This window comes from Sorex araneus, chromosome X, assembly GCF_027595985.1.
Source record: "Sorex araneus isolate mSorAra2 chromosome X, mSorAra2.pri, whole genome shotgun sequence".
Taxonomy (NCBI): Eukaryota; Metazoa; Chordata; class Mammalia; order Eulipotyphla; family Soricidae; genus Sorex; species Sorex araneus.
In genome coordinates, this window is record NC_073313.1 from 189012596 (window position 1) to 189039196 (window position 26601).

Sequence of the window (26601 nt, forward strand, 5' to 3'; positions counted from 1 at the left end):
CCATATTATTTGAAATAATATATCTACATACTGTTTGAAAAAGTATTTTTTAATTTTTTTTATTTTTTAAAAAGTATTTTAAAATTTATATACATACAGATATACATATATACAATCAGATGACTCATTTGGTTAACTTTAAGCTTTCTCTGGGGCATGCAGCAGTTGGAATCTCTGTTTCATTAGTTTGGTCTTTGATGTCTCCCTGAAATCTGCTCCATATGTAGGCCAGGGATTGGACAAAGATTTAGGAATAATTTTTTTTTTGGGGGGGGAATATTAAGCAGTATCCAGGGATCCCAGGCGGCCCTGCCAGCAATTCTCAGCTGAGTAGGCTCACAGTTCAAGGACCTGAGGATGTGGTGCCTTAGCCCTGCCATTCTGAGGATTTAAGGGCCATATGGACCACTCCCAGCAAGTGCTCCATAGTCTGGGAATTCTGTGGTGCTGTAGATCAAAAGGAAGATTGGATGCATGTAAGACAAGTGTCTTAAACCCTGAACTGTCACTTTGTCTCCTGATTTATGACTATTTTATAAGCAAAAATTTGACTCTTGTCTCTGTTTCCATTCCAGAGCTTTTCCTTCTCACTTTAATTTGCTGCTGGTATGCTAGACTGTGTTCTAATTCTTCAGCCCAGTAAAATCACAGGGTTTCTCTCTAAGCTTTGACTGTGTGTAACACCAGTATGACAGCTCTTTAACTAATTGTTTTTATTGGTCATTCTCTCCCCAATAATCTCCTGACCATCACACCCTCCAGTACAACATATGTGTGAAAACTGAGTCCAAGTGAGATTCACTCTGACTTCCTCACAGTCTCTTGTCGGAACTTGCACACATCTGGTCCTCACGGGGCCAGACCGCCACTCTCACTGATTCCTTGAGTCCCTGCTAACTCTAGTTTCTTGTGGGAGACATTACGACCTCTTACAGCTATAATTTTCTGGAATGTTGGACTTCCTGCTTGAGTAGAATCCCATCAAGATGACCAAAGCTCACCTCCTTCTGTTTTTTTTTTTTTCTTGAAACCAAGAAGATACTCATCACTACTGGCCCCATCCAGCAGGGCAATTCCTAAGTTTGACTCTTTCTCCATCTTGCACATCAAGGACAGCTGAGAATTCTTTATGAGTAAGCAGACACTCGTCTCTTGGCTCACGGAGGTTCCCAGTTTTGGGGGATACAACTCACCCTCAAGAGAGATGTCACTGTGCTCTGTTCTGTTATCCTATGTGAGCCACGGACTTCTGGGGCTCAGCAGAACTGAAGGGAATGGAGTTGAATGAGTTTCACCTCAGATAGATGCCTCCATTTCTATTGTCATCTCTTCTGGGTATGGGGGTACAGAGCTCCCAGAGACATTGGAGGTGGCCCCATTCTGGGAAGTGTCAGGGTCTGGGATATACCTCAATTGTGGGAGCAGAGGCCAACAAAGGCAATGACAGGTAAGGAGGCGGGAAAGACCCAAGTGCTGGAGAACACTATATGAACAAGTGGAGGCAGAAGGAGCTGTGTGCCCAAGTGCCTCCATCTCCTCTCCCTTTGCAGAGGGGATGCAGCCTGCTTCCCAGAGCGTTGTGTCTTTCAGAGATGAGATTTACTGCCAGATCTGCAAGCAACTTACACAGAATAGCAAAACTAGCAGCTTGGCCCGTGGCTGGATCCTGCTCAGCCTCTGCCTGGGCTGCTTCCAGCCCTCTCAGCGGTTCATGAAGGTGAGAAGACCTGGACTGGGGGCTAGGGGGAAGGTTGGTGCTGAAGCATTGAAGCATGTGTGTGGCCTGGACCTGGAAATCCCAGTGATGGCCCAGTGCTCCTGCAGGCTGCATGAACAACAGCACCTGTGCTTCTTTTTCTTCTTTTTTAAAAAAATTTATTTATTTATTCATTTTTGCTTTTTTTGGTCACACCTGGCAATGCACAGGGGTTACTCCTAGCTCTGAACTCAGGAATCACCCTTGGTGGTGCTCAGGGGACAATATGGGATGCTGGGAATCGAGCCTGGGTCGGCCGTGTGCAAGGCAAACGCTCTACCTGCTGTGCTATTGCTCTAGCCCCTTAAAATTTTATTTTAATAAAGTTGTTCACAAGAATTTATTACATTCAGTGTTCCAATACCAACCTCACCACTATTACACCTTCCCACAACCATTATTTCCAATGTTCCCAACCACCACCCAAGCCTGCCCCAATAGCAGGCCATAAATAATTTATTGTGTATTGCTTGTTATGAAATATTCACTAAAAATGATACAAAAGGTTTTCCTTAGAAGAAAGTGTGTGAAGATTGTTGTGTCTCACCCTGGAGCCATTAATCTCTTGTATAAGAGATTACTGACATGTTGTTACAGGTTAAGCTTTGTGTGTTAATATTTTCTTAATTGAGATCGGTTGCCTTCTACTTTACGTCCCATCCAACGTGGTGTGCTGCTTCCTGGTATATCAGTGGTGTAGAATTTGAGATATCACTTCAGGAATTCAAAAACTTTGAATGGGGTGATGCAGCTGGAATTAAATTTTTAACTGGCTGGTAATTTTGAGGTCCAGAAGCATCTCTGCAGCTTGTTGATCTCTTCCGAGATTTATTTATGAATCTCTAGATCATGACTGGTTAATGAGTTTACATGCGCCGGTGCATGTAATCTTGCACGGGCACATGTAATCTTGATCTTCAGTTTCCCTGTCTGCTAAAGGAAACATTAGACCTGGCTTCTTCCATAATTATTCAGGGTGGGCAGGGTCATTTCTCATGTGCTCAGGCACCAAGACAGCAATTCTGAGTAGACTGAGAAATAGTGGCTAAGATGTGCTTTGAGAAGACAAAGATGACTCAGGAGTGGGACCAGCTTGAAATGGACTATAGCATCTGTCTCCAGCCCTTTACATCGACAGTGGAGATGAAGTGTTGCCAAGAGCTGCCCAGTGTTGCAAGCCCCACCTTCACTGCTTTAATGTACTCTCTGGTTCTGGTTATAATAGAAGCTTGTTGGCAATGCAGAAAGTCTAAAAGGAAGGTGAAGGGCCAGAGAGAAAGCACAAACAGTGACCATGGTTTGATCCCTGGCACCAGAGAGCCAGGAAGCAACCCCTGGGTACCACTGGCTGTGACTCAAAAAACCCCAATAAGATAAAGAAAATGAAAGTTAGCCTCCACTCCCATCCAAGATACAGTCTCTTAATATGTCTGACCTTTGTGGCGTGCAGGGTTTTCTTTGTAGTCACAGAGAAAACAGTCTTGAGTGCTTTGGTGTCCTTTCTAAGGGCAGCAGGAAGCAGGGTCACCATCACCTGTATGGAAATGAGGGTCATTCCTGATACCAGGCAACCCTTCTGTAAATTCATATATATATATATATGCAATATCTCTATCTATCTGTCTATCTATCTATCTATCTATCTATCTATCTATCTATCTATCTATCTATGCACTGTAGCACTATCCTCCCATTGTTCATCCATTTGCTCGAGTGGGCACCAGTAAAGTCTTCGTTGTGGGACTTGTTACTGTTTTTGGCATATCAAATATGTCACTGGTAGCTTGCCATGCTCTGCCTTGCGGGTGGGGTACTCTAGGTAGCTTGCCAGGCTCTCTGAGAGGGACAAGGACTTGAACCTCGGTCGGTGGCGTGCAAGGCAAATGCCCTACCCACTGTTATTGCTCCAGTTCCTGTGCTATCACTCCAGTCCGTATTATTGTATCACTGTCATCCCATTGCTCATAGATTTGCTCAAGCGGGTATCAGTAATGTCCCCATTGTGAGACTTATTGTTACTGTTTTTGGCATATCGAACATGCCATGGGTTGCTTGCCAGGCTCTGCCATGCAGGCGAGATACTCTCGATAGCTTGCCAGGCTTTCCGAGAAGGATGGAGGAATTGAACCCAGGTTGGTGGTGTACAAGACAAATGCCCTACCCGCTGTGCTATCACTCCAGTTCCTGCGCTATTGCTCCAATCCATATAAATCCCCAAGTTTTATTGATTTAGCATTAAGTCATGCAGAGAGTCCTTTTATATAGGTATCTATTGTCAAATAAAGACCACAAATAATAATCAGGCTAGCTTCCACACCCCTTACCTCCCCTGGTTACCGTCAGCTTGTGTGACCTAAATAAAAAGTTGTTCCACTAAAGTGTCTTCCTCCCCTCCCTTCTTTCTCCACCAGTATTTGCAGAACTTCATCAGTAATGGGCCCCCCACCTATGGGCCCTTCTGTGCTGAGCGCCTGAGACGCACAGTTGCTAATGGTACGCGCATGGAGCCCCCCACCTGGCAGGAGCTGCAGGTAGGAGACTGCAGGGGTAAGAGGCGGGCCGTGTGGGGTGTCAGCCCTCAGAGCTTCTCTGGCACAGTCAGTGAGCCACCTTCTCCTGTGTGTGGGGCCTGTCCCCCTATTTGGGGGCGTCTGTGCCCCTGTCCTGCTCCCTCACCATGGCCTCAGCCTCTCTGGGGCACAGACTCCCAACATACCTTTCTCACCTCAACTCCACATTCCCTCAGGGCTGTCTCCTAGCGGGAGGAATTCCTGCCCCATTTGTGCTTTATTGAATGTAATAAAAGTAAAGAGAAAGTAAAGTGAAATTTATCAGCTACACAGGCGGGGGGGGGGACTGGGGAGGTGGGAGTGGGGGAGGTTTACTGTGGTTATTGGTGGTGGAATATGTGCACTGGTGAAGGGATGGGTGATTGAGCATTGTGTAACTGAGATTTAAGCCTGAAAGCGTTGTAACTTTCCACACGGTAATTCAATTACAAAAAAAAAAATAAAAGAAAGATTTGGCCACCCAAAGTTGTCATTCTTGGTAGCAGGGCTGTTTGTGCTCCTGTGAGGTATCAGACAGCCTTCAGCAAGGGTCATTTAGCTCAGTGATTCTCAATTTTCTCCCCACTAGAACCTACTCTACCTTTGTTTGCTCCCTGTGACACCCCTGTCCTATTGGCTGACCCCTTAGTCTCATGTTTTTTTCATTTGAGACCTCTTTGGAATACTCTGATACCTCATGGGGGCCACATGGCTTCACTGAGAAATGCTGATTTAGACACTGACTTAAACCCAGATTTGAAACTGATTTAGAGTCGAGGGCTCACCTTTAACCCCCTACAGCATCCGTGACTCCTATAATGCTTACCTTACTTCTGTACATGATGGTGGCCTACACTAGGGTCACTTCTGTCACACCCATGCCCGTTCTTACCTCCTTGTCTATAAGGCAGCCCCCTGTTCCTCCTCACACCCTGCCCTTCAATGGGCCTGGCATTGCAGGTGACCTTGCAGCCATGTGCTCAGGGAATGGCAGCAGCTCCTGTGAACATAAACATCCCACGGCAGACTCAAGATTTCCAAGAGCCCTTCCTACCTCTGTCTGAGACCCTCAACCTTGCCAGAGCTCAGGGATCTCAGGGTGTACAAATGGAAACTCCCCCACACCAATTCAACCCCCTAGGGTTGAATTGTAGGGTATGCCTACAAATGCCTACAGCCACTTCTTTGGCTGACTTGCAGAAGCACAGACTTCCGGGCTATAGCTGCGGGCATGTTGCCCTCACCCCCTTACCCCGGACCATTGTGTCACTTCGTAGCAGATATCTAGATATCTTTGGGCTAGAACTTTAGTCCACGCTAAGCCCCAGCAGGACTCAGAAGATCCATGGGCCCTACGTGGTATTCAGGAGGGGCAGGTAGTTGGTGGAGGGAGTGAGGAGAGTGGGCCAGCATCCTTCCCAGCCTTTTGGAAGCTCCCTGGGCAGACAGCTGAGCCCGGGGACCTGCAGGGCACAGGACCGAGTCTTTGTCTCTTCTTAGGCTGTCAAGACCAAGAAGCACATCCAGATCCATGTGGCCTTGCTGACTGGAGAGAACCTGACGGTCACCGTGGACTCGGCCTCCACGTCGCGGGAAGTCTGCCAGCACATTGCTCGCAAGCAGGGTCTCACTGACCACCTGGGCTTCTCCCTCCAGGTGTCCGTGTATGACAAGGTACTGGCCGGCTGGTCCTCTGGTGCCACCTTTCTCACACAGCCAGACCATCTCAAGCCCTTTGAATCTGGCCTCCTGCCCGTCACGCACGTTCCCTGATACCGTCCCTGGCTCTAGCTTGTCCCACGTACCGTATCTGGCCTCTTTCTTTCCTGAGCAGTCGCAGCTCCAACATTTCACTGACACTCATCCTGCCCCAAGCCCCTTCCCAGGCTGGAGCTGTGGCCTCAGTGCCCCTAGAAGCACCAGCTACCACCTGCCATCTCCGCCGACATGCAGGCTTACTCATACCACTGGCCAGCAGGGATTTATGACCACAGCCTCCTGGGCTGTGGATACCAATGTGACTCCTAGGGAGGGCTGGCAGGGAAGAACATTTCTTAGGGTTAAAGGGCAAGGGGTGTCTCCCTGCATGGGATGCTATCTTCAGAGGGCCCAGATCCTGGTTGCCATACAGAGCACTCCACCATTGTGTGTTCAAGGCTGGATGGCCTTGTAGGCCCTGACATATGCCCACTGCTCACACGTGTGGTCTCTGGTTTTCCCCTCACTTCTGCTCTTTGTTTGGGCTATCCCTGGTGGTGCCTGGGGCTTATTCCTGGCTCTATGCCCAGGGATCACCACTGAAGGGGTACAGGAGACCATAAAAGGTGCCAGGGATTTGAACCTGGTTCTGACACATGCAAGGTGAGTGTCTTACCCACTGTTCCTTCTCTCTGGCCCTACCCTCAGTTCTGGTTCCTGAGCAGCGGGAGTGACCATATTTTGGATGCCATTGCCCAGTGTGAGCAGCTGACCCGGGCTAAGGGTGAGAGTGAGCGTCAGTCGCCCTGGCGCATCTACTACCGGAAGGAGTTCTTCACCCCCTGGCACAATTCCCGGGATGACCCCATCAGCACGAAGCTCATATATTGCCAAGTCCTCCATGGAGTGCGGTTGGGCGAGTACAGCTTCGAGAAGGTGAGGGGGTATGCCATCAGGGCCCTAGAAACGGGACCTGCCCACTGCCATGCTCTGTGGCATGTTAGAGAGCCCGGCTTTGGGCATCAGTGAGTGCTGCATGGAGAGTACTCCATACTCTGCATGCCAAGACCACGGGGTTGGGGCACTGGGAGATGGTCAAGAGCCAGTCCCCAACCCCCTCTGCCATTCATGCGGCTGATCCCTCCTGGCCTAGTCTCCAATGCTGGGAACCCTGAATTTACTTCACTTTCTTGGGTGCTCTTATGCAGACGCTCCTTTGTGCCAGGGCTGCCTGGTCTTCCTAGAACCAGGGACATGTAGCACTCAAGGTTGAAGTTTAAAGGCCAGCTGCTGCTCCTCCTGGTCCAACCTGGGAATGGACTGTTACTCTAAACCTTGGGTGCATCATCTGTAAAGTGCAGACAGTAGCCGGAGCTCTCAGTTAGGTTGAGAGAATCCAGGGGTGGGGAGAGACCAGGCACTGCAAGTCTTGGAGCACAGTCACGAGGCCTGAAAATGATGCACTGTGGAGTTATCGACCACCCACATCCCAGAGGCCTCCTGGACAGGGGCAGTGAATGGGGAGAGGAGGGGACAAGGGCAGGGGAATGAGGTCAGGCTGCCAGGCTGTGAACTGTCAGAGAGAGCAGGGCTGCGTGATGGCTGGCCTGGCCTTGGGCGGGGCTCTGCTGTGTTTCCAAGGAAGTGGGGTGGCCGGTTCATCTTAGCAAGCAGGGACTGGCTGAGGTGAAGCCGTTTACTCTGTGTGCTCCACCCTGCTCTCAAGTGCTCCTCCCACCCTCGCTGGCTTCCCCTAGGCTGGGACCCCAATGTGGTTCCACTGAGTGGGGAGGGGTTGGTCCACAGGTCCTGTCTTGTGGCTGATATGGTGACTGCTCAGATTCCCAGTCCTCCTTTGATTGGGTTTTGGTCACATCAAAGTGCTCTGAGAGCCCATAGGCTACTCCTGGCTCTGGGCTGGAATTTACTGCCAGAAGTGCTTGGGACCCGCTGGTGCCAGGGATCAGACCCAGGGTTCCTGCATGCGAAACAATTGCTCCAGCCAATGGAGCATTTCCCTGTCCCCATGCACACCCAGTGTTCTTCTCTGTGTCATTGGTCATCTCTATTGAGGGGGTACAAAGCTGGGACTAGGGTGCGTGTGTGTGTGTGTGTGTGTGTATGTGTGTGATGATTTCCCAGCCCCACATCACCCCTATGGTGTGTGCCTGACCTTGCAGGAGGAAGAGCTGGTCCAGCTGCTGGCCCAGCACTGCTATGTGCAGCTCGGTGCCTCGCCGAGGAAGGAGGCCGTGCAGGAGCTGCTGCCCAGCTGCATCCCCTCCAAACTCTACCGGACCAAGCCCCTGGAGAAGTGGGTCAGCCTCATCACTGCCGCCCTCGCCAAGGTCAGTTTCTATGGAGACTTGGCTCTTGGCCTCACAACTTGGCTCTGGGGTGGTATGTCTAAGGGAGCCCCTCTCCAGCCCCGCCCCCAGACCTAGGGGATGGAGACTTACATTCCCATAGGCACAGTTCTGCCTCTCTAGGTCTATACAAGCTACTGTACATATGAGTAGTACTAACTCTAATCAATGAATGTTAATGTTCCCACTTGGGAACCATTCCCCGATTTTTTTACTACTAAAACAGAGATTATGTGGTTTCATATACTTGGTAGTTATCTCATCAGAATAAATCCCTAGCACCAGGATTTCTGAGGGCATGTATGTTCTAAAATATTTGATAGTCTCACAGATAGCAAATCAACCTTGCGCTTTGATGCAAAATATGGGCCCAAATCCAGAATGTTACCCAACCATATTTTGGAGTGGGGGGAGCTTCCCAAGTATGACCAGGGGGCTAGGAGCTATTCCTGGAGATACTAGGTCAGCTGGGCCAGCAGTTCAGATCTAGGGGCTAAGGACACAGTGCTGCCAGGGCCCTGCGCTGCCACACTGGTACTCAGGGCTAAACTCTGAGTGGTTTAGTCCCTGTGGTGTCAGGGATTAACTCCAGGTCTGGCTACACTCTAAACCTGCACTCTCTTCCTGGCCCCCTACACAACCACTTTTAACATAGAAACAAGAGAAAGAGGACTAATCAAGAAACCAAAGCAATCAGGTTCAGTTGTATATCGAGGGCAGTGGTGTTCATTTGGGAATTAGGCAGATGTGGGCACAGGGCAGCGGTTTTGGGGAGCAGAAAGGATGAGATAGAGTGGCATTTGGAAAGGGAAGAAAAGTCGAAGGCTGAGCTAGAGGGGAGGTGGAGATGAGCTGCTGAGAGCTTCCTCCCACCCCCCAGAGCTTCAGATGAGAAAGACAGGAGAACCCAGGACACAAATACACACTGAGTTGGGCCTGAGCAAGTTGCAGATCCATAAAGCATTGGTGGAGTGTGAGAGCAGAGCAAGTGCAGTTAGTTCTCTGTGTAGACACAGACACGCAGAGCTGTGGTGTGTGCACACAGACATCTGGCTCCGTAGCCCTCATGTTCAAAAAAGGAGGTTCCGTACCTCCGAAAACCACCCAGTGCAGAACCTTTCCCCAAGCTGCGTGCCCGCACCTGTGCCCAGCACTGGTCCAGTTAGGCCGAGGCAGCCAGGAACGATCCAGCAAATGCACATCCCACACATGCGGTTAGCTAGAGGGAGGCTGCAGCTGCATGAGCTTGACCGTCAGAGCTAACCCGGTGCCCCCACAGGCTTCATACACCCAGAAGCAGATTGTGCAGGAGCAGGTGGTGGATGCTGCGCGCCTGCACTGGCCGATGCTCTTCTCCAAGCTCTTTGAAGTCACCCCACTTTCCGGTAGTGGGGTGTGATGAGGGGGCAGGGATGCGGGCTGGGCACACCCCCCTCCTACCTGGAGGCTGACTCTCCCTTCTTGTCTGCCTCCTTGCACCAGGCCCCCGGCTGCCCAAGACTCAGTTGATCTTGGCTATTAACTGGAAGGGGTTGCATTTCTTGGATCAGAAGGAGAAGTTGCTTCTAGAACTCTCTTTCATAGAGGTCATGAGTATGATCGCCAATAAGTAAGTGCCAATTTTTTTTCTCTCTTCTTTGGGGGTTCTGGGAGAGACTGGGACAGAGAGAGGCATATGATCTCTGGGCGCTAGTCTAGGTGCAGGGATAAGGATCTGCATGTAGAGTGCGATGGTTGCTCACTAGCTGTTCCCTTCCTCTGCCCAGGGGTGCACTGTCAGGACAGTGCTGGGTCTGTGCATCTGGCAGTGCCCTCTAGGCTCCTCTGTACGAAGGCTGGAGAGATAATACAGGGGTTAAGGTGCTTACTTGCATGTAGCTTATCTTAGTTCAACCCCTGGCAGGACTTGTGCCTCCACCCCCCCATCCTCCTCTTGACCCTCCCCAAAGCATTGCTAGAGGTGACCCCTGAACACAGAGCCAGGAGTAAACCCTGAGCATCACTTGGGGTGGCCTCGACATCCACACTGCCGCCAAATAAATAAAACCTGGAAAGAAAGAAGGCGTGAAAGTCTGCAGCTTTGGGTGTGCATATGAAAGCCTAAGTTCTTTTCTCCTCATGGACCAGAATGGGCCACAAGGCAGGTACTGATCATCTGCAAAAGGGAGTGAGGAGCAGAGTCCGGGGGCATGTGAGAAGGCCTCCAGTGTTCCGAAGAGTCCCCAGTGAGTGAAAGCACCCACAATGCGTGTGCTCTAGAGGCTGACTGTGAGAGACACTCATATCAGGCCTCCCTTCCAGCATTCTCCGAGTCCTCAGAGGAGGAAGCAGAGGAGACAGGGGCTGGGCAGCTCCCTTGACGTAGCCTAGGCAGGTGCCTCTTCCCATCATGGCCCTGCAGCCCTCCCAGGTTGCTACCCAGAGCTGGCCTCCAGCTAGGCTTGGCATTCATCACCCCGAGGTCCTGTCACTTGCCACCAGGCACAGGGGTACCCGGGATTGGACAAACCTAACGTCAGAACCCTCCCAACTGGTGGTCCTGGACACCAAGGTGTCTCCTGTCTCACCCTGAGCGCCATGCCCCTGGAGAAGGCCGGAGGGCTGAAGAGCTCCGTGGTCATCTTTGCCCTTTGTCCCCACAGGGAGGCCCGGGGTGGGCAGAGACTGCTGATGTCCACGCTGCACGAGGAGGAGTATGAGTTCTTGGCCCCTGCCTGTGTGGCCATTGCAGAGTTGGTGGCCTTGTTCCTAGAGGGCCTGAAGGAGAGGTCCGTGTTCACCATGGCTCTGCAGGACAGGAGTAACGCAGGTGCCCAGCGGGTTGGGGACGGAGTGGGCGGAGGAGCCCCTGGGGTGGGTGGGGGTGCGGGTGAGGGGGAGCAGTCCGCCCTGACTCTGAATCCTGGGGCTCATTCTGAGCTCCAGCTGTGCTGGGAGGGAGGGTGCTGCACACCGTTTCCAGGTGAGGAAAGGAGTTGGAACACAGAGCAGCCGGCACCGGCCCGTGCCTTCCCCCTGCTGGCCTACCCGCTGCCAGCTTGTCCCGTGCCACGGGGACATCCTGGGCAGAGGTAGGGGCCTATCCACCCAGATTCTGTCTCTCCCGAGCCTCTGGGAATCTCACCAGCATTCACTCTCCAGGTGGCCTGGGGCCCACTGATCTGGGCTCCTGTTTCCCCATCTGTCAATGAAGCCCGCCCCCATGGTTTTGGCCTAGCCTCTGGCCTCGGCAGAGCCCTCCATCAATTGGAATTTTTGCAGATGATCCCACCCTCCTGCCGTTCAAGAAGGGGGACTTGCTGATCCTGAACAAGAGGCAGGGGCTCCTGGCCTCTGAGAAGTGGACCCAAGGCCAGAATGACAGGACGGGCAAGAGCGGGCTGGTGCCCTTGGCCTGCCTCTACGTCATCCCCACCATCACCAAGCCCCCGACACAGCAGCTGGTAACTCGCACTCACCTGTCCTTAGCCCGGGCACTTACAGGCACATGGGGGAAGTGGCCCGGGACGCCCAGCCTGAGTGCAGGGACCCGCATCCTCCCTCCCAGGAGGGCTGTGAGGGCCACCGGGACATCCAGTCAGTTCTGCCAGCCAGCTTTGTCTCATAGTTGGACCCTCTGGCCATATTGCGATGCTCTGCAAGGACTGGCACAGAGCTTAGCACTTACTAGGTGCTCAGTAAACGGACATTCCTTCCATCAGCTGTGTTTTGGGAACAAATACTTTCTTTCCCTAGCCACAGCCTCATTTTAACCCTGACTTATGGGGTCTCGAGTCTTCCTACCCCCAGGAACTGTCCTAGCCCAGCTCCCAATACCAGTCACACAAGAGGGCAGGGGCGACAGTCGTTGACATGACCTAGGGAGTCTCAGCAGTGTGCGTGGTACCTATGGTATAGGATGGAGCACGCAGTGGTTCTCCTTCAGGGGACGTGCAGATCCCCAGGTATCTGCTGGCGTGATGCCATGTGTACCAACTACCACACAGAGGAAATGCAGGTTGCTAGGGAACATCACTGAGTTGGTGCTTTCCTTGTCTGGGAAGGTGTCCCCGAGGGTGTGACATTTGAGGGCTAGGAGGAGGGGGGAGTAAGGTAGGCAGGGCCAGGGGAAGAGATGGCCCTGGGGGAATATGTCTGGGGCAGGATGCTCTGGTAAGGGTGAGACACTCGGAAGGGAACGGAAGTGGCTGAGAGAAGCCGAGTCATGAGCCCTGGGACACAGAGCAGGTGTGAAAGGCAGGTCTGGGACTGTGCAGTGCTTGTGGGTGAACTCAGGCCCGAGGCCAGAAGGAGCCAAGGACAAAGACCTTCTGGGAAGTGTCTTCAGGCCCTCACACGCCTCTGTCCCTGCTGCAGAGTTTGCTGGCCATGTCCCCTGAGAAGAGGAAGCTGGCCGCCCAGGAGGTCCCGACCAGAGCAACGCTGTCTGAGGAGAAAGCACACACCCTGGAGGAATTTTCTTACGAATATTTCAGGTGCCCCACCTGTGACCCCTCTCCGGGCCCAGTCCCCCGAGGCCCCCTCTGCACTCCCTGCTGGCTGGGGAGGCCACAGCGGTCACCCATCTGCCCTGTGGTCAAGTCCCAGCCCTCTGGCCTCTTGTGCAACTCGGAGGGTTCCAAGGAGGGACGTCAGCTTGTCTCTGCCCTCACCTACCCCGTGGTCAGATGGTGAAGGGGCAGAGGGGCGGCAGGCATGGGGATGGCGTGAGGCAGGCCCTCCAGCAGCATGTGCTCCCGACAGGACCCCGGAGAAGGAGTCGGTCAGCAGAGCCGTGCTCCCCACGGCCCGTGCCCGGGGCCACCTGTGGGCTCACTCTTCTGAGCCGCTGCGGCAGCCTCTGCTCAAGCGTGTGCACGCCAACCCTGAGCTGCGGGACATGGCCTGTCAGATCTTCAACGATATCCTTCCCCACACGCTGTCCCCGAGGCCCTGGGACTGCACAGCTCCTTCCGAGAAAGGGTGTAGATGCCCAGAGCAGGGTCAACGTTCCCTTCCCTTCGTGTTGGTGATGGTACTGGGGCTGGAAGGGGTCAGTGTGGGGACTGATTCCAGGATTGGGCTAGGAGCCAGGGGCAGGGCACTTTCTCCTTAAATTTTGTTTTGTTTGTTTTGTTTTTGTCTTTTTGTTTGCTTTTTGGGTCACACCTGGCGATGCACAGGGGTTACTCCTGTTTCTGCACTCGGGAATTACTCCTGGCGGTGCTCACGGGACCATATGGGATGCTGGGAATCGAACCCGGGTCGGCTGCGTGCAAGGGAAACGCCCTACCCGCTGTGCTATCGCTCCAGCCCCTCTCCTTAAATTTTAATGAATCACCATGAGATACAGTTACAGACTTCCAAACTTGCATGATTATGTTACAGTCATATAATGTTTGAGTACCCATTCCTCCATCCGTACCCATTCTCTACCACCAATGTTTCCAGTATCCCTCCCGCCACCCCCCTCCATACCTCCCCCCGCCTCTGTAGCAGGCACACTCCCTCTTTCTCCTTTTGGGTGTTATGGTTTGCAATACAGGTACTAAGCGGCCATCATGTTTGGTCCATAGTCTACTTTCAGCACACATCTCCCATCCCGAGCGAGCCCTCTAACCATCATTAGTACTGAGTGGGCACTTTCTCCTTAACGGCGGCACCGATCCTCAGATATATGGGTGACTACCCCACTCGGCAGAACTGGACCTCCCTGTACCTCACGGACCAGATCTTCTCCTCAGCCCTCCAGAATGTGGTCCTGCAGGACGAGGTCTACTGCCAGATCCTGAAGCAGCTGACGAACAACACCTCAGGGTCTGCTGGGGACCTGAGTAGGGACTGACAGGGTCGGGGAGGTGGGGGAGGATCCCAGCTCTGTGCCCAGCCCCTAGAGTAGGCAGTGGGCCCCCTGCCACGGGAAGGTAGCTACCCTAGTTCCCATGGCAGCTGTGGGAAGAGCTAGACTTCTGACTCCAGCAGGTGCTCAGAGCTGCACAGGGCCCCACTGGCTCCACTTTCTCCTTGGGGATCCGGGCAGGACCTCCTGGCATCTCTAAGTTCCATGCACGAGATGGGCATGATGGCGCCACCCATCCCGGGCTTGGCTGTGACATCCTCAGAGGCATGGTGGGCTTCCTGGCTCACCGTGCAGACAGGCCTTTTGCCCTCTCTTCCCAGGGTGCAGGGCTGGGCTGAGGGTCCCTTACTGGGCTGACAAGCACTGACCCCCCCAACCCCCCACCCCGGGCCCACAGGTACAGTGAGGAGCGGGGCTGGCAGCTGCTGTGGCTCTGCACGGGCCTCTTTCCGCCTGGCAAGGCGCTGCTGCCCCATGTCCAGAAGTTCATAGACACAAGGAGGAGGAAGCCGCTGGCTCCTGACACCAGTCGCCGGATCCAGAGGGTCTTGAGGTGAGTCTGCCAGCCCCTACTCCCCAGGGGCAGTGTTGGGGGTGTGGAGGGGAGCAGCTTGGGGATCCAGGAGCTCGTGTCCCTCAGGAACCTCCACCAGCGGGCCTGAGCAGTGGCCTCTCCAAAAGCCACTTCTGCTTTGGAGACACAGGGCCAGGCCTTCTAGCCCTGAGAAGGGACCTGGGATGGCAGGAAGAGGTGGTCGGTGACCGATCATTGGAGGCTTCTGGCTAGCTCTGACGCTGCAACAACCCCATGGCTGCGTGTTTAGGGCCTGGTTGCCTCAGAGGGTGACCTCCAGCTCTCTCGGCCACCATCTCTAGAGGCCTCGTCAGAGACATAGCCCTGCTAGGCCACGTCCCATCTTCCTGCCCAACTCCCCACTGCTGGCCTCTTCCCTTGCTCTGTCTATGGCCCCTGTGCTGCCCGCCTGCCCACAGTGGGGCCGGCTATGGCTGTGGGAGATGGCGATGGGCACTGAGAGTGGCTGAGGCAGCGAATAGCAACCTGGTGTCTCCAGAGTGGCCCCGACAGAAACCCTGACTCCAGGCCCCTGTTCTGTGAGAGCAGGGACAGGCCCCACCCTCCCACACAGGGGGTCCTGAGCAGTGCTGGTGAGAGGGTGGGGATGTAGGGAGTAGGGGTCTGGTGAGGGGGGAGGACGATGCCCTCCCAGGCTTTCCTGGCCTCTCTTTAGAAAATCTTGGGTCACCTGGGAGGTGAATCGAGATGATTTTGGAAATTTCCTCTTTTTAAGAGGGTGTTCTCGGGGCTGAAGCAATAGCACATCGGGTAGGGCATTTGCCTTGTACGCGGCTGACCTGGGTTCGATTCCCAGCATCCCATATGGTCCCCCCACCCCTGAGCACTGCCAGGAGTAATTCCTGAGTGCAGAGCCAGGAGTAACCCCTGAGCATCGCCACGTGTGACAAAAAAGAATAAAAAATGGGGGAAAAAAAGGCGTTCTCTGCTTCTTATGTGCCTATGTGGGATTTGGGACCTGCTTGAGGCTGGTGGCGGGCTGGGTGAGGGGTGGCAGGGTGGGAAGGCCCTACGTGCTCTGTCCCGCTCTAGGTTAGGGCCGCGGAAGCAGCCCCCACACCAGGTGGAGGTGGAGGCCGTGGAGAAGAACATCACCCGCATCTGCCACAAGGTTTTCTTCCCCAATGACACCAGTGAGGTGAGTCCTCAGCCTGTGGCTCAGAGCAGGCCTCCTCCCCGCTGGACCGCCCCCCAGGAGATGGACAGGGCCATTGGCAGATAGAGCAGGCTTCTCGGCTGGACCTGCTCCTGCAGCCCCCACCCCTTCTCCTCCGAGCAACTGCTGATCTCTCCTTGATGCCCTGCACACCTGGCCTGAAAGCCTTCGGGTGCTACAGGCTGCAGCTGGGGAAGGCCATCTGAAGGGAGGCAGCCGACCTCAGCTTTCTAGGCTGAGGCCCTGCTGGAAGTGTGGAATGTAAGGCTGAGTCCCAGGGGTGCGCTGTTTGCCAGGATGGTGGAAGGGACAGGTGGACACAGGACACTGTCACGACCTGCTCTGGCCTTGTGACTGCAGTGGATCCCAGAGCCAGGAGGCAGGGCTAGGGTGAATGACGCCGCCTCTCAGCCTTGCCCCCGCCACCCGGAGATACTGGGGCTCTTTAGCCTCAGAGTCCCATAACAGGAAGTTCCCACAGTTGGGCCGTGCCTGACTCTGAGTAAGTTCAAAAGTCCTGTGGCCTTTTGAGACAGTGACTCTAAAACATGGGAATGTCTGTCCCACTTTTGAGAAGTGAAAGACAGTCCTTCTTCGAACAGGGCCCAGGCAGCCAACCTCTATTGATTGGAGGCACCCCTATGTCGAGAGAGGGTGAATTGAGGGGGTAGTGACAAGCAGCCCCCCCTCCTGAGACATTGCCTGGCTGCCTTTGTGCTCAGATGCCGGAGGTGAACAGTGGCACGCGGGTCCGGGAAGTGTGTGAGAACATTGCCAAACGGCTGAAGCTGAGCTCCTGGGAAGGCTGCAGCCTCTTCATCAAGATCGCCGACAAGGTGGGCATGAGTTGTGGGAGTGGGATGTGTGTGAATGGGCAGCAGTGTAGGTGAGGGTGGTGTCCCCAGGGACCATGAAGCACACTCCCTGGCCACAGTCTGAACCTCTGAGGACACTCCCCAGAAGCTCCTCCACCTGCCCATCCACCTGAGCCTCCCTCCCCACCCATCCCAGGTCATCAGCGTGAATGAGGGAGAGTTCTTCTTCGACGCCTTGCGGAATATTTCAGACTGGGTGAAGAAGAACAAACCCCAGAAAGAAGGTAACTTCGTCTTCATAGAGCAGGGGTGTGGGGTGGGGATGATAAGGAAGGAGGATGTGGCTGGGCAGGGACTGGCTGCCTCCTGGACCAGTCAGAAGGGTCTTCTGGAACCTTCAGCACAGCTCATTCATTCATCCATTCACTCACTCATTTATTCACTCATCCATTGATTGTTTGATTCATTCGTTCATTGACCTTTGTGTTCCCTGCTCACGGGCACAGCGAGGCCTGGAGCCAGGTGATGAGGGCGCAGTCCTGGCTTGGACAGGGCAGGGCATGTGGACAAAGTGTGGGACTACAGGAGACCTGATGCCCAGAGGGAGGTCAGGGTCCAGTCCTGGAGATGGTGCATGTGACACAACTCAGGATTGCAGAGGAGGAGTTGAGGGGGTCAGGCTGCGTGGTGTCATTGAGCTGGGGGGGCGTGCAGGAATCCAGGCTGCCTGGGTGCTCACCCTCTGCCCCTGCCAGGGGCCTCCGTGGCACTGCCCTACCAGGTGTTCTTCATGAGGAAATTGTGGCTCAACGTGACCCCAGGGAAAGACGTGAATGCAGACACCATACTCCATTACCACCAGGTACCCTGGCGGGTGTCCTCGGGGGAAGCGTCTGGTCTGATCTCACCCACCCCACAACAGCCCTGGGAAGTGGAGGCTGGGCTCAGCCAGCTCAGCGGCCTTCCTTAGGGCCTGTGCTCCTTTTTTCAGGACCCAAGCCCAGCTCCGACAGTGTTGGAGCTGGAGCAGAGGGAGGACTGGAGACCGAGAGACAGAGGGTGTGCCTGTACCTACTGTGTGCTGGAGGGGGGAGGGCAGGGAGGGTGGTAGCCCCAGAGTATTGCTGAGCACTGGTAACCCCCACTGCTGGGGTGTATAGGGGGAGGGGATTGTCACCCTTTCTGCTATAAACCCTCCTCCAAGGGCCATGGCTCTTTGCCGGCCCAACCTCCTGCTTGAGCCTGGGCAAGTGATGGCTCAGGCCCTTGCTCCCTTGAGCTCACGGTGGGGGTGAGCCCAGCGCCTGTGTGTCTGCCCCTCAGGAGCTGCCCAAGTACCTGCGCGGCTTTCACAAGTGCTCCCGAGAGGACGTGCTGCAACTGGCAGGCCTCATCTACCAGGCCCAATTTGGCAAGGACCGTTCCCACTTAGCTAGTATCCCCAAGATCCTGAGAGAGCTCGTGCCGGAAAACCTCACCCGCCTCATGTCCACAGAAGAATGGAAGAAGGTTCTTGGCTGGGGGCTGGGGCGGGAGAGGGACCCTTGGATGGCTGCTTCGGCCACCTGCCTGTGTGCTGGCTGATGCCCTGGGTGGGGCCCACCACCCTGCCCTCCCCACTGTCCACTGCACCTCCTCCCCAGGGCCAGAGGACATGCTCAGTTCTCTGTGCTCCACCAGGTTGCCCCCAAGACACTGTAGGGGACACCTGGTTGGGCAGACTGGCATCCCCAGACCCTTACTGGTCCTCCCCCCAACCCTCAGAACATCCTGCTGGCCTGTGACAAGCACAAGGACAAAACGGTAGAAGAGGCCAAAGTGGCCTTCCTGAAGCTGATCAGCCGTTGGCACACCTTCGGGTCAGCCTTCTTCGAGGTGAAGGTAGGCTTTCCCAATCAGCCGCCACCTCGCTTGGGCCCCACAGCGCAAGCTTCTCCCTCAAGTGACCGTTCAGGACAGAGCAGACCGTCTGGGAGGAGGAGCATGCGTGCCTGAGTGTCCGCGTGAATGCATGTGTGTATGTGTGTATGCATGCATTCATGCACACATGCCAGTACCCGTGTGTGGTGCACCTCAGGGAGGTGGGACTTGGCCTCTGGCCTGGCCTGTGACCGCCCTGTCCCCTCCCAAGCAAACCTCCGAGCCCTCCTACCCGGACATCATCCTCATCGCCATCAACCGGCACGGAGTGCTGCTGATCCACCCGAAGACCAAGGTAGCAGCAGGGGTCCGGCCTGCCTTGAACACCCACAGCCCCGGGCTCCTGGGGACCGGGGCAGCAGCTCATATGCAGGAGCCCCATGCCCTCTCCTCTGCCCGCAGGACCTGCTCACCACCTACCCCTTCACTAAGATCGCCAACTGGAGCAGCGGCAGCACCTACTTCCACATGTCGCTGGGCGGTCTGGGCCGCAGCAGCCGCCTGCTGTGCGAGACCTCCCTGGTGAGCACCCAGACCCTTGCCCGGCCCAGATCTGCAGCGCTTCCAGGCAGAGGCAGGGGGCTGGGCTTCCCCCATCAGGGGCCCAGCCAGGTGTTCAGTCTGAGAGCCAGGCTGGGCCAGGCTGGTAGCCCGTGACTGAAGGGGGCCCAGCAGCGGGAACCTTCCTCCTGCATCGCCCACTGGCTCTGACTCAGAGCTCTGGGTACCACCCGGCCCAGAGCCCACACCCCCCTCCCCGCCACCTCACAGCCTGACCCCCCTTCTACTGTCCAGGGCTACAAGATGGACGACCTACTGACCTCCTACGTGCAGCAGATCCTGAGTACCATGAACAAGCAGCGAGGATCCCGTGCACCAGCCCTGGCCAGTTCCTAGCGCGGGGACCCCCTTGCTTGCTGTCAGCCCTCCCAATCTGGGGCCCCGCAGACTCCCCAAGGAGAGCCAGGGCCGTCCCTCTGCAGGGAGCTTGCTGTGCCCCTCTCTCCTGAAGGCCCTCACCCCATCTCCTGGAATCCTAGGACACCCCTCCCCACTGCTGCCAGCCACAGAGGCCAGAGAGGGGTTCCAGGGCATGGGGGATGCCGAGAGGACCCCCTTCAGAAACGTTCAATAAATACCCAGGCGAGTTCCAGGCTTGCATGTCCATGAGAGGAGCAGGTGGGACCTCGGGGCCCCGAAGAGGGCAGAAATCAGCTCTTCTCCAGGGACAGCCGAAGGGAGGACAGTTCCATCCTCAGGGAATGACTCGGTTTCCCCACCCCACTCTTCCGCCCCCCGCCATTTGTCAGACTCCAGATTTTTCCTGGAAGTTCCCTGTGCGAACATTCTTTTTTCCTATGAAGCATTAAGACCCACAGCCCAGATCTAGAGCACCATGAGCACATGGACTGGGTTTCCTGCCCCAGCCCTGCTCCCGAGCCCCTGCTGAGGGAGGGACATGTCCTGTTTGGGGGGTGGGCAGCAGAGGCGTGGATGGAGACCAGGCGAGGACTCAGGAAGATAAGTCTAGAAGTTCTCCGTGACTTGGGTCACTCAGGATGGGAGGCCAGCGGGGGCACAGGCCGGGCTGTGGGTTTGGGCCACTGCGTGTTGCAGGCTAGCCTCTACCCACACAGAGAGCAGCGCTGGAGTCGGGGGCCACACAGCCCTGCAAGGGCCTTGCCCCTGCCCTGGGCCCACCAGACCAGCCTCAGTAAACCAAGCGTTTGGGTCGGAACTTGTCATTGAACTCCCCAGCATGGCCGTTCGCAGAACGGCCCTCCCCAGAACGGCCACTCTCACTCTCATGCTTTGTGTTCAGTGCCCTCTCGGCAGTGCGTCGCTTGGGGCCCAGGCCCAGCTCCTCACCTGTCTGTCACAAACCAGGCAGGCCGTGTGCTTGTATCAGGAAGGCTTCATTCACTGTGCAAGAGCGACTCCCAACACCAGGCCCTGTGTTGTCTGGAGGGGAGCAAGGCGCCACCCCTCCCCAACCCCATCCCACCTGCTCTGACCTAGTCCCCAACCTCACCCACAGGGTGTGCACTGGAGGCCGAAAGAGGCCCCAGGTACGGGGTGGAAGGTCCAGGCAGTTTTCATCCTCAGGGCCCTCGTTCCTCCTGCTGACGCGTGGGCTGCAGTGGCTGGCTTGGGCGCAGGGACTCTGTGTTTGAGTGCGTGTGTAGCCAAGAGTGCCAAGGGCGTTCCTCCAGGTCTCCCTCCGTACGACCGGGCTGCCCTACAAGCCGTGTGCTCTGTGTGCTGGGGAGAGGCTGGCCAAGCTCCTTCAGGGAAACGGGAGCCTCCAGGTCCCCTGCAGGGACGGTTCTGGTCAGGAGAGGCAGGGCTGGGAGCTGGGGCCCATGTCCAGGGCCAAGTGACTGGGGGTCCTGCTGTGCTCCTGTCCAGGCTGTCACGGGCTGGTCCCAGCTCTCTCTTTCTGCCCAGTGCCCCTTGGGGAAAGTAGGGGAGGAGCACTGTGAGGGGCAGCAGGGAGGGGAGAAGGGGAAGAGGAGGGGAGGGAGGGGAGTGGAGGTGGGAGAGGGGACAGATGCAGGGGTCCTGGGAGCAGGGGCTGGAGTGGAGTCGGCACCCCGGAGACAGCAGAGGCAGAGACAGGCAGCGGGAAGAGAGAGGCGGGCGGCAGGGGGCCTCTCAGGCCGAGTTGAGGCCCACAGACTTGGGGTGCGTCTTGCGGGAGGTCAGTTCCGACAGCTTCTTCAGCCGCTTCTTCAGCTCCAGGGGAAACTTCTCGTAACACTTCTTACAGACGGGCTTCATGTCAAACTCCACAAACTTGTTCCTGGGGAGCACGGATGCCTTCAGGAGAGCCCCGTGCTCCCTGCCTCTGAGCCAGGTCTTCCCCCGCCCGCAGAAGACCTGTTCTGGCCCGGCCCCAGGGCGTGTGGACAGGAGCCAGGCCTCTAGGCCGCCCTTCTCTCCCAGAGGCTTCCAGAGTCTGACACTGCAGAAGCCTCCACAGCGCCCCACTGTCCTCAGCAAGCCAGACTCGGTCAGCGCCCCGCCCGGTGAGCCCGCACCCCTCTCGGCCTCCTGCCTGGCTCAGCTGGCTGACCTTGGTTGACCCCTGGGCCCGGGAGTCTGCTCTTGCCTTGGTGGGGCCCAGCGTGGTGGTGGGTGTGTGAGGGGTTCCTGTCATTCTTCTAACTGAGCCTGGGGGACCCCTCCACCTGCTTTCAAGGGGGCCACCCCCTGTTCCCTCTGTATCCCCAGGCCTGGCCTTGGGGGACTTCCAGGAAGGATGCGAGGAGAAGCTGCTGAAAAACCCACTCAAATCTGAGCTCCCCTCCCTCCCCGGCCCAGCTGGGACAGGAGGAGGGAGGTCCCGGGACCGCCCGCTCTGCCCGCGGGGCCGGCGCCCACTCACTTCAGGGTGAGCTTGCTGTTGCAGGTGGAGCAGGAGAAGCAGTTCACACACCAGGCCTTGTTGAGGGCCGACACCACTGTGAGGAGCAGATGCGGACGCGCTCAGTGGGCCTCCCCCGGGCCAGCTGGGCCTGCAGCTGGAGCGGGGGCGGGGGTGGGCACAGGGACAGAGGGGCCTTACCGTCCCCCTCGATCACGTGGCTGCAGTTGTAGCAGACGTCCCCGAAGAGCTGTACACAGACAAGAAATGTCCACGGGGCGCCCGAGCAGGGGCCAGCACCACCAGCCCAGCCCCTCCCTGCTGGCCGGACGCCCTTAGACACCTGCCTGTCAGGACACAGCCTCGGGCCTGAGGGAGGCACATGAGCATCAGAACCCTCCTTGGGAAGCCCCTTGGGGTGGGGGCTGAGGAAAGGGCCCTTGGCTCCCAGTTCAAAGACTGAGAGGGGGTGGCGGAGTCCCCGGCTTCTCGAAGATGGGGAGCTGTGACAGATGGGAGGGGTAAAGGGTGGCACCTGTCCTAGAGCCGGGTCTCATGCTCTATCTCTCAAGCCCCACAAAGGACCTGGGCCATGGGGCACTCACGTCAGGTGAGGCCTACCCAGGTCCGAAGGCCCCGAGCTGGAAGCCAGGTGTGATGAACAGGTGCATCTGCCAGAGGAGCCGATCCCACACCCTCTGCTCCCGTGGCTCACCTCCTCCTGCAGCCCTCCCTGCTGTGGGCACCCACCACCCCTCAGACCCGCAGCCTCCTCTGTCAGTCCGTCCCACGGGCCCTGCACTCACCTGGTTGTAGTGGGTCTCGCAGTACGCCAGGCCCTTCTTCTCATAGTGCCGGTGGCCCAGGAAGGGCTTCTCACACTTGGCACAGACGAAGTGCTGAGAGGAATGTGTGTCAGGTTTGAACAGTGACCCAGGGGACAGGCAGGAAGGGGGTGGGGGGGGGGGGGCGTCCCTGGGCTCATGGCGGGTGGTGGAACTGACACCTCCATGGACCATGGGATTGACAGACCCAGCTCCTCCCCTAACACAGGGCGTCACGGATGTCCCCACCCTCTCCGACTCGCCCTCTGCTGAGTGTTTGCTGAGGTGGGCGCCCCGGGACTCATGTTTGGGGAGCCCCGCGTGCAGGTGATCTGGTGCATCTTCCCACTTTGTGAAGATTTCACATGTGAGGGAGTTGAGGGCCTGCACGGCCATCTCTCAGAGGCCAGCGGAGGCAGGGCCCCAGGGCAGCGGAGCCCCCTTCCAGATTGAGGTCTGTGGTGGGTGTGCAGGGACCACAGTGCAGGGCTGAGGGTCCAGACAGCTGATCTGGGGTTATGCAGCCAGTTCTGTCCACCAGCCCCACCAGGCACCCAAGACCCATCAACCCCGCAGGTTTCCTGATGCTTTGGGCATGGAAGGCCTGCAGCCAAAGGCAGGGCAGGGGTCTGTGCCCAGTCTCCAGGCTCCCCAGAGTAGGGGGGGTGGCCCCCAGGAAGAAGGAAAGTTCCCGCTAGGCTGTGTGTAGGTGAGAGTGGGGGGGGGGGGGCGTCGCTCTGGGGCGGAGCCTACCCACGGGGTCGTGGGGGGGGGGGGAGAGTGTGGGTTGGCCTCGCTCACCTCCACGTGCCACTGCTTGCCCAGTGCATTGACCACACGGCCCTCAATGGGCCGGCGGCAGGCCCCGCAGATGGGGACGCCCATCTTGTCGTGGCAGGGCAGACAGTAGAGCTCGCCCTTCAGCTCCCGGGCCTCGGCGGTCAGCTCCTTCCTGGAAGACATCAAGGAGCCCCGGGTGGCCAGGCAGCAGGGCCCAGCTGAGCCCCTGCAGCCCCATGCTGAGAGGCCTGCTGTGTCCTAACACAGCACCCAGGGCAGTGGCCCTTTGATCTCTCAGCTCTCTGGGGGGACTTCCTGTGTCCCAGACAGGCCCCGGGCACAGGATTCCTGCACGCACAGCCCTGGCAGAAGGCGCCTGTGTGCTGCGCTGTGGGGCCCTCTGAGAGGCAGGTCTGTTCTCCAGGCTCCGGCGCCCAGCCAGGCGCAGAGGGGTCGTCCCACAGCCCCTCACCTCCCTCCTCCCTCCCCTTTGAAGGTCCACACCTTCCATTCCTCCCCCTCAGCCTCATCCAGGGCCAGCCAGGCCTCATGCAAATCCTCACGGAGGGAGAGGAGTTTCCTGTGCAGGTGCCTCCTGGCCCTGGTTTCCTATCCTGCACCCCCGCTTTCCAGACAGCCCCTCTGCCTGCTAGCCTGCTGGCTCATCCTCTCCTGCCGCAGTGCAGCCCAGGCTGGGGGCTGTACCTCCACATGACCCTCTCCTCCCCCCCACCCCGCCAGAGTACCCGCAGTTGGTGCAGTTGAAGTGGTCGGGGTGGTAGGCGTCGCTCTTGTACATGAGGGGCTGCTCGTCCATGACCTGGTGGCAGCGCTGGCAGATGTACTTGCCCAGGCCCTTGGCTTTCTCACGGTTGTGGCACGGCCGGCACAGGTGCCTGCGGGAGGCGAGGTGAGGTGTGAGGGGCAGGCAGCCACTTGGCAGGGGCGCCCTGAACCCCTTCCTGCGGCCCCAGGTGGCAGAGCAGTGAGCCCGGCTCAGCAGTGCCATGGCAGGCGGGCCACAGTCATGAGGGCTCTCTGCACAGGAGAACTGACCACACCAGAATGTGGACGGGGGCCAGCTTTGTCCCCAGGGCCAAGGCTAGGAGCAAGTTTCCCTTTTCTGCTTTCTGCTGGAATGGATACTTAACGGCATTGTTCAAAATTAGTTTTAGTCTACAAGTCTTTATAAAAACGTGTAATAACAGTGACCCAAAGCCTTCGCTTTGCTTAGCAGAGATGCCAAGAGACACCAGGTCCTAGGGGCCCACTCAGCCCTTCCTTTGGGGTGTGCCAGACAAAGAGGGACCCGAACATCCACAGGCTCTTTCTGTCCCCTGGAACAAGCAGGGCTGTGTAAGACAGAGGCCCCGAACTGGGAACTGTCCCCACAGAGTCCTTTTTGTGAAGACGCAAGTGATTTCTGATGCCGCTCGCGGCCTTGGGCAACAGCTGTGGTCTCTGCTCAGGGAAATCAAAACGGTTTCTGTTTCCTGGAGCCTCCAAGGTGACGGAATTAGGATTCAAGGTCTCTAGGCAAAGATGTACAAAGACAGTCAGTGCTGGCCCCATCACAAGCAGATCAGGGTTGCCCAACCAGGTGTGTGGGGTGGGCAGATTTTAGATACTAGGCGGCCGACTCTGGGCCCATGCCTGTGGCCACAATGCTGCCACAAGCATCACTCTGCCCTCGGCTTGGGCTGTGGCCTCTTATCTCTGGCAGCAGGTGTGATGGTGTGTGCCCAGTGTGTGCCCAGGAACCACTCGCTGTGTCGCTGGCTCTCACCCGTATTTTGCTAGATCCCTGGTGCCTGTCAGAGCAGGAGCCCAGGGTGAATGTGTTGAAACTTGAAGGAATGAATAATGGTGAAAGAGGGAAAGGGGGGGCACTGTGGGCATCGCCTCCTGCTTCTCAGCCTGATGTGGTCTGCGGGTGAGACCTTTGGTCGAGGGTTTCATGTGTGATGAATATGTGATCCCTTTCAGATTCCAGATCCCTGACTGATGCCCCATGAGCTTCGTCCAGCCCACCTCACCTAGAACACCTGTGTCCCAGCTCCATGGGGGCGGGGTGGGGTGCCAGTTTCCACATGAGGTCTGAGGCAGAGCCATCCTCCTAGCAGCACCCCAGAGCCAGCCCTGGCCATGACACCTCCCTACCAACTTGAGTCTCTGTCTTGGGCACAGCACTTCACCCCCAGTTCTGGTGACTCCTCCTTGGCATTAGGACGACATTCAATTCAAGCAGAATAACTTGATTCAAAGTTAGAGAAATTCACAATAGCCAATGCTTTTACAACCAATAAATGACAAGGGCAGGGCAGCAGCCAGGGGTGATTTTTCTTTTTCTTTTTAGATCACACCAGGTGATGCACAGGGGTTACTCCTGGCTCATGCACTCAGGAATTACTCTTGGCAGTGCTCAGGGGACCATATGGGATGCTGGGAATTGAGCCCGGGTAGGCCGTGTGCAAGGCAAACACCCTACCCGCTGTGCTATCACTCCAGAGGTGATTTTAAACCAGCTTGAACTAGTTCTTCCCATCATTCATGTGAAGGTGGGAAGGGACTATGTCCTGCTCCGCACAGACACCCACCCCGTGTGCTCCCAAGTGAGATGGAACTAAGGAGACTTCTGGGAAGGAATTCCAGTGGGAATGATAGATGTGCCCTTGCACCAATGCAAAGATAGCCTGCAGATTTCTCCCCAGAGAGAATGGACATGAAAACTAAGAATTCTAGCTTCAAGGGGCCACAGAAATAATGGGCTCCTCTGTCCTCTGTCTCGCTCCTCCCACTGCAGACAGACAGACAGACAGTCAGACAGACAGACAGACAGACACACACACACACACACACACACACACACACACACACACACACACACACACTTAAGGCTTAGAGACACAGGCAGACAGAATGGTATGTGCCTCTGC

The 26601-nt window shown here is 56.5% G+C and overlaps 2 protein-coding genes across 4 annotated transcripts in view; one reads left to right on the forward strand and one right to left on the reverse strand.

Annotated features, from left to right (window-relative positions):
* Positions 1 to 19735, forward strand: part of MYO7B (myosin VIIB) — a 69228-nt gene extending 49493 nt beyond the window's left edge. The window contains exons 26-47 of the mRNA XM_055121242.1: positions 1591 to 1717; positions 4168 to 4287; positions 5806 to 5979; positions 6712 to 6939; positions 8184 to 8351; positions 9649 to 9754; positions 9852 to 9978; positions 11012 to 11178; positions 11631 to 11812; positions 12726 to 12844; positions 13113 to 13270; positions 14012 to 14165; positions 14606 to 14761; positions 15836 to 15941; positions 16682 to 16795; positions 16971 to 17058; positions 17530 to 17636; positions 18098 to 18283; positions 18539 to 18655; positions 18906 to 18989; positions 19097 to 19216; positions 19490 to 19735. Of these exons, the coding sequence (XP_054977217.1) occupies positions 1591 to 1717; positions 4168 to 4287; positions 5806 to 5979; positions 6712 to 6939; positions 8184 to 8351; positions 9649 to 9754; positions 9852 to 9978; positions 11012 to 11178; positions 11631 to 11812; positions 12726 to 12844; positions 13113 to 13270; positions 14012 to 14165; positions 14606 to 14761; positions 15836 to 15941; positions 16682 to 16795; positions 16971 to 17058; positions 17530 to 17636; positions 18098 to 18283; positions 18539 to 18655; positions 18906 to 18989; positions 19097 to 19216; positions 19490 to 19591 (3010 nt within the window). The 3' untranslated portion in view covers positions 19592 to 19735. The remainder of the gene's footprint in view (positions 1 to 1590; positions 1718 to 4167; positions 4288 to 5805; positions 5980 to 6711; positions 6940 to 8183; positions 8352 to 9648; positions 9755 to 9851; positions 9979 to 11011; positions 11179 to 11630; positions 11813 to 12725; positions 12845 to 13112; positions 13271 to 14011; positions 14166 to 14605; positions 14762 to 15835; positions 15942 to 16681; positions 16796 to 16970; positions 17059 to 17529; positions 17637 to 18097; positions 18284 to 18538; positions 18656 to 18905; positions 18990 to 19096; positions 19217 to 19489) is intronic.
* An 854-nt stretch (positions 19736 to 20589) lies between these two features.
* LIMS2 (LIM zinc finger domain containing 2) overlaps positions 20590 to 26601 on the reverse strand; it is a 33297-nt gene continuing 27285 nt past the window's right edge. For 2 of the 3 annotated variants that reach the window (XM_055120910.1, XM_055120909.1), the window contains 6 exons: positions 24412 to 24561; positions 23687 to 23837; positions 22868 to 22960; positions 22263 to 22311; positions 22083 to 22158; positions 20591 to 21497 (listed from right to left, as the gene is read on the reverse strand). In XM_055120910.1, the coding sequence (XP_054976885.1) occupies positions 21350 to 21497; positions 22083 to 22158; positions 22263 to 22311; positions 22868 to 22960; positions 23687 to 23837; positions 24412 to 24561 (667 nt within the window). In that variant the 3' untranslated portion in view covers positions 20591 to 21349. Of the gene's footprint in view, positions 21498 to 22082; positions 22159 to 22262; positions 22312 to 22867; positions 22961 to 23686; positions 23838 to 24411; positions 24562 to 26601 lie in introns of all 3 variants that reach the window. The other variant, XM_004608123.2, reaches the window with a different exon arrangement.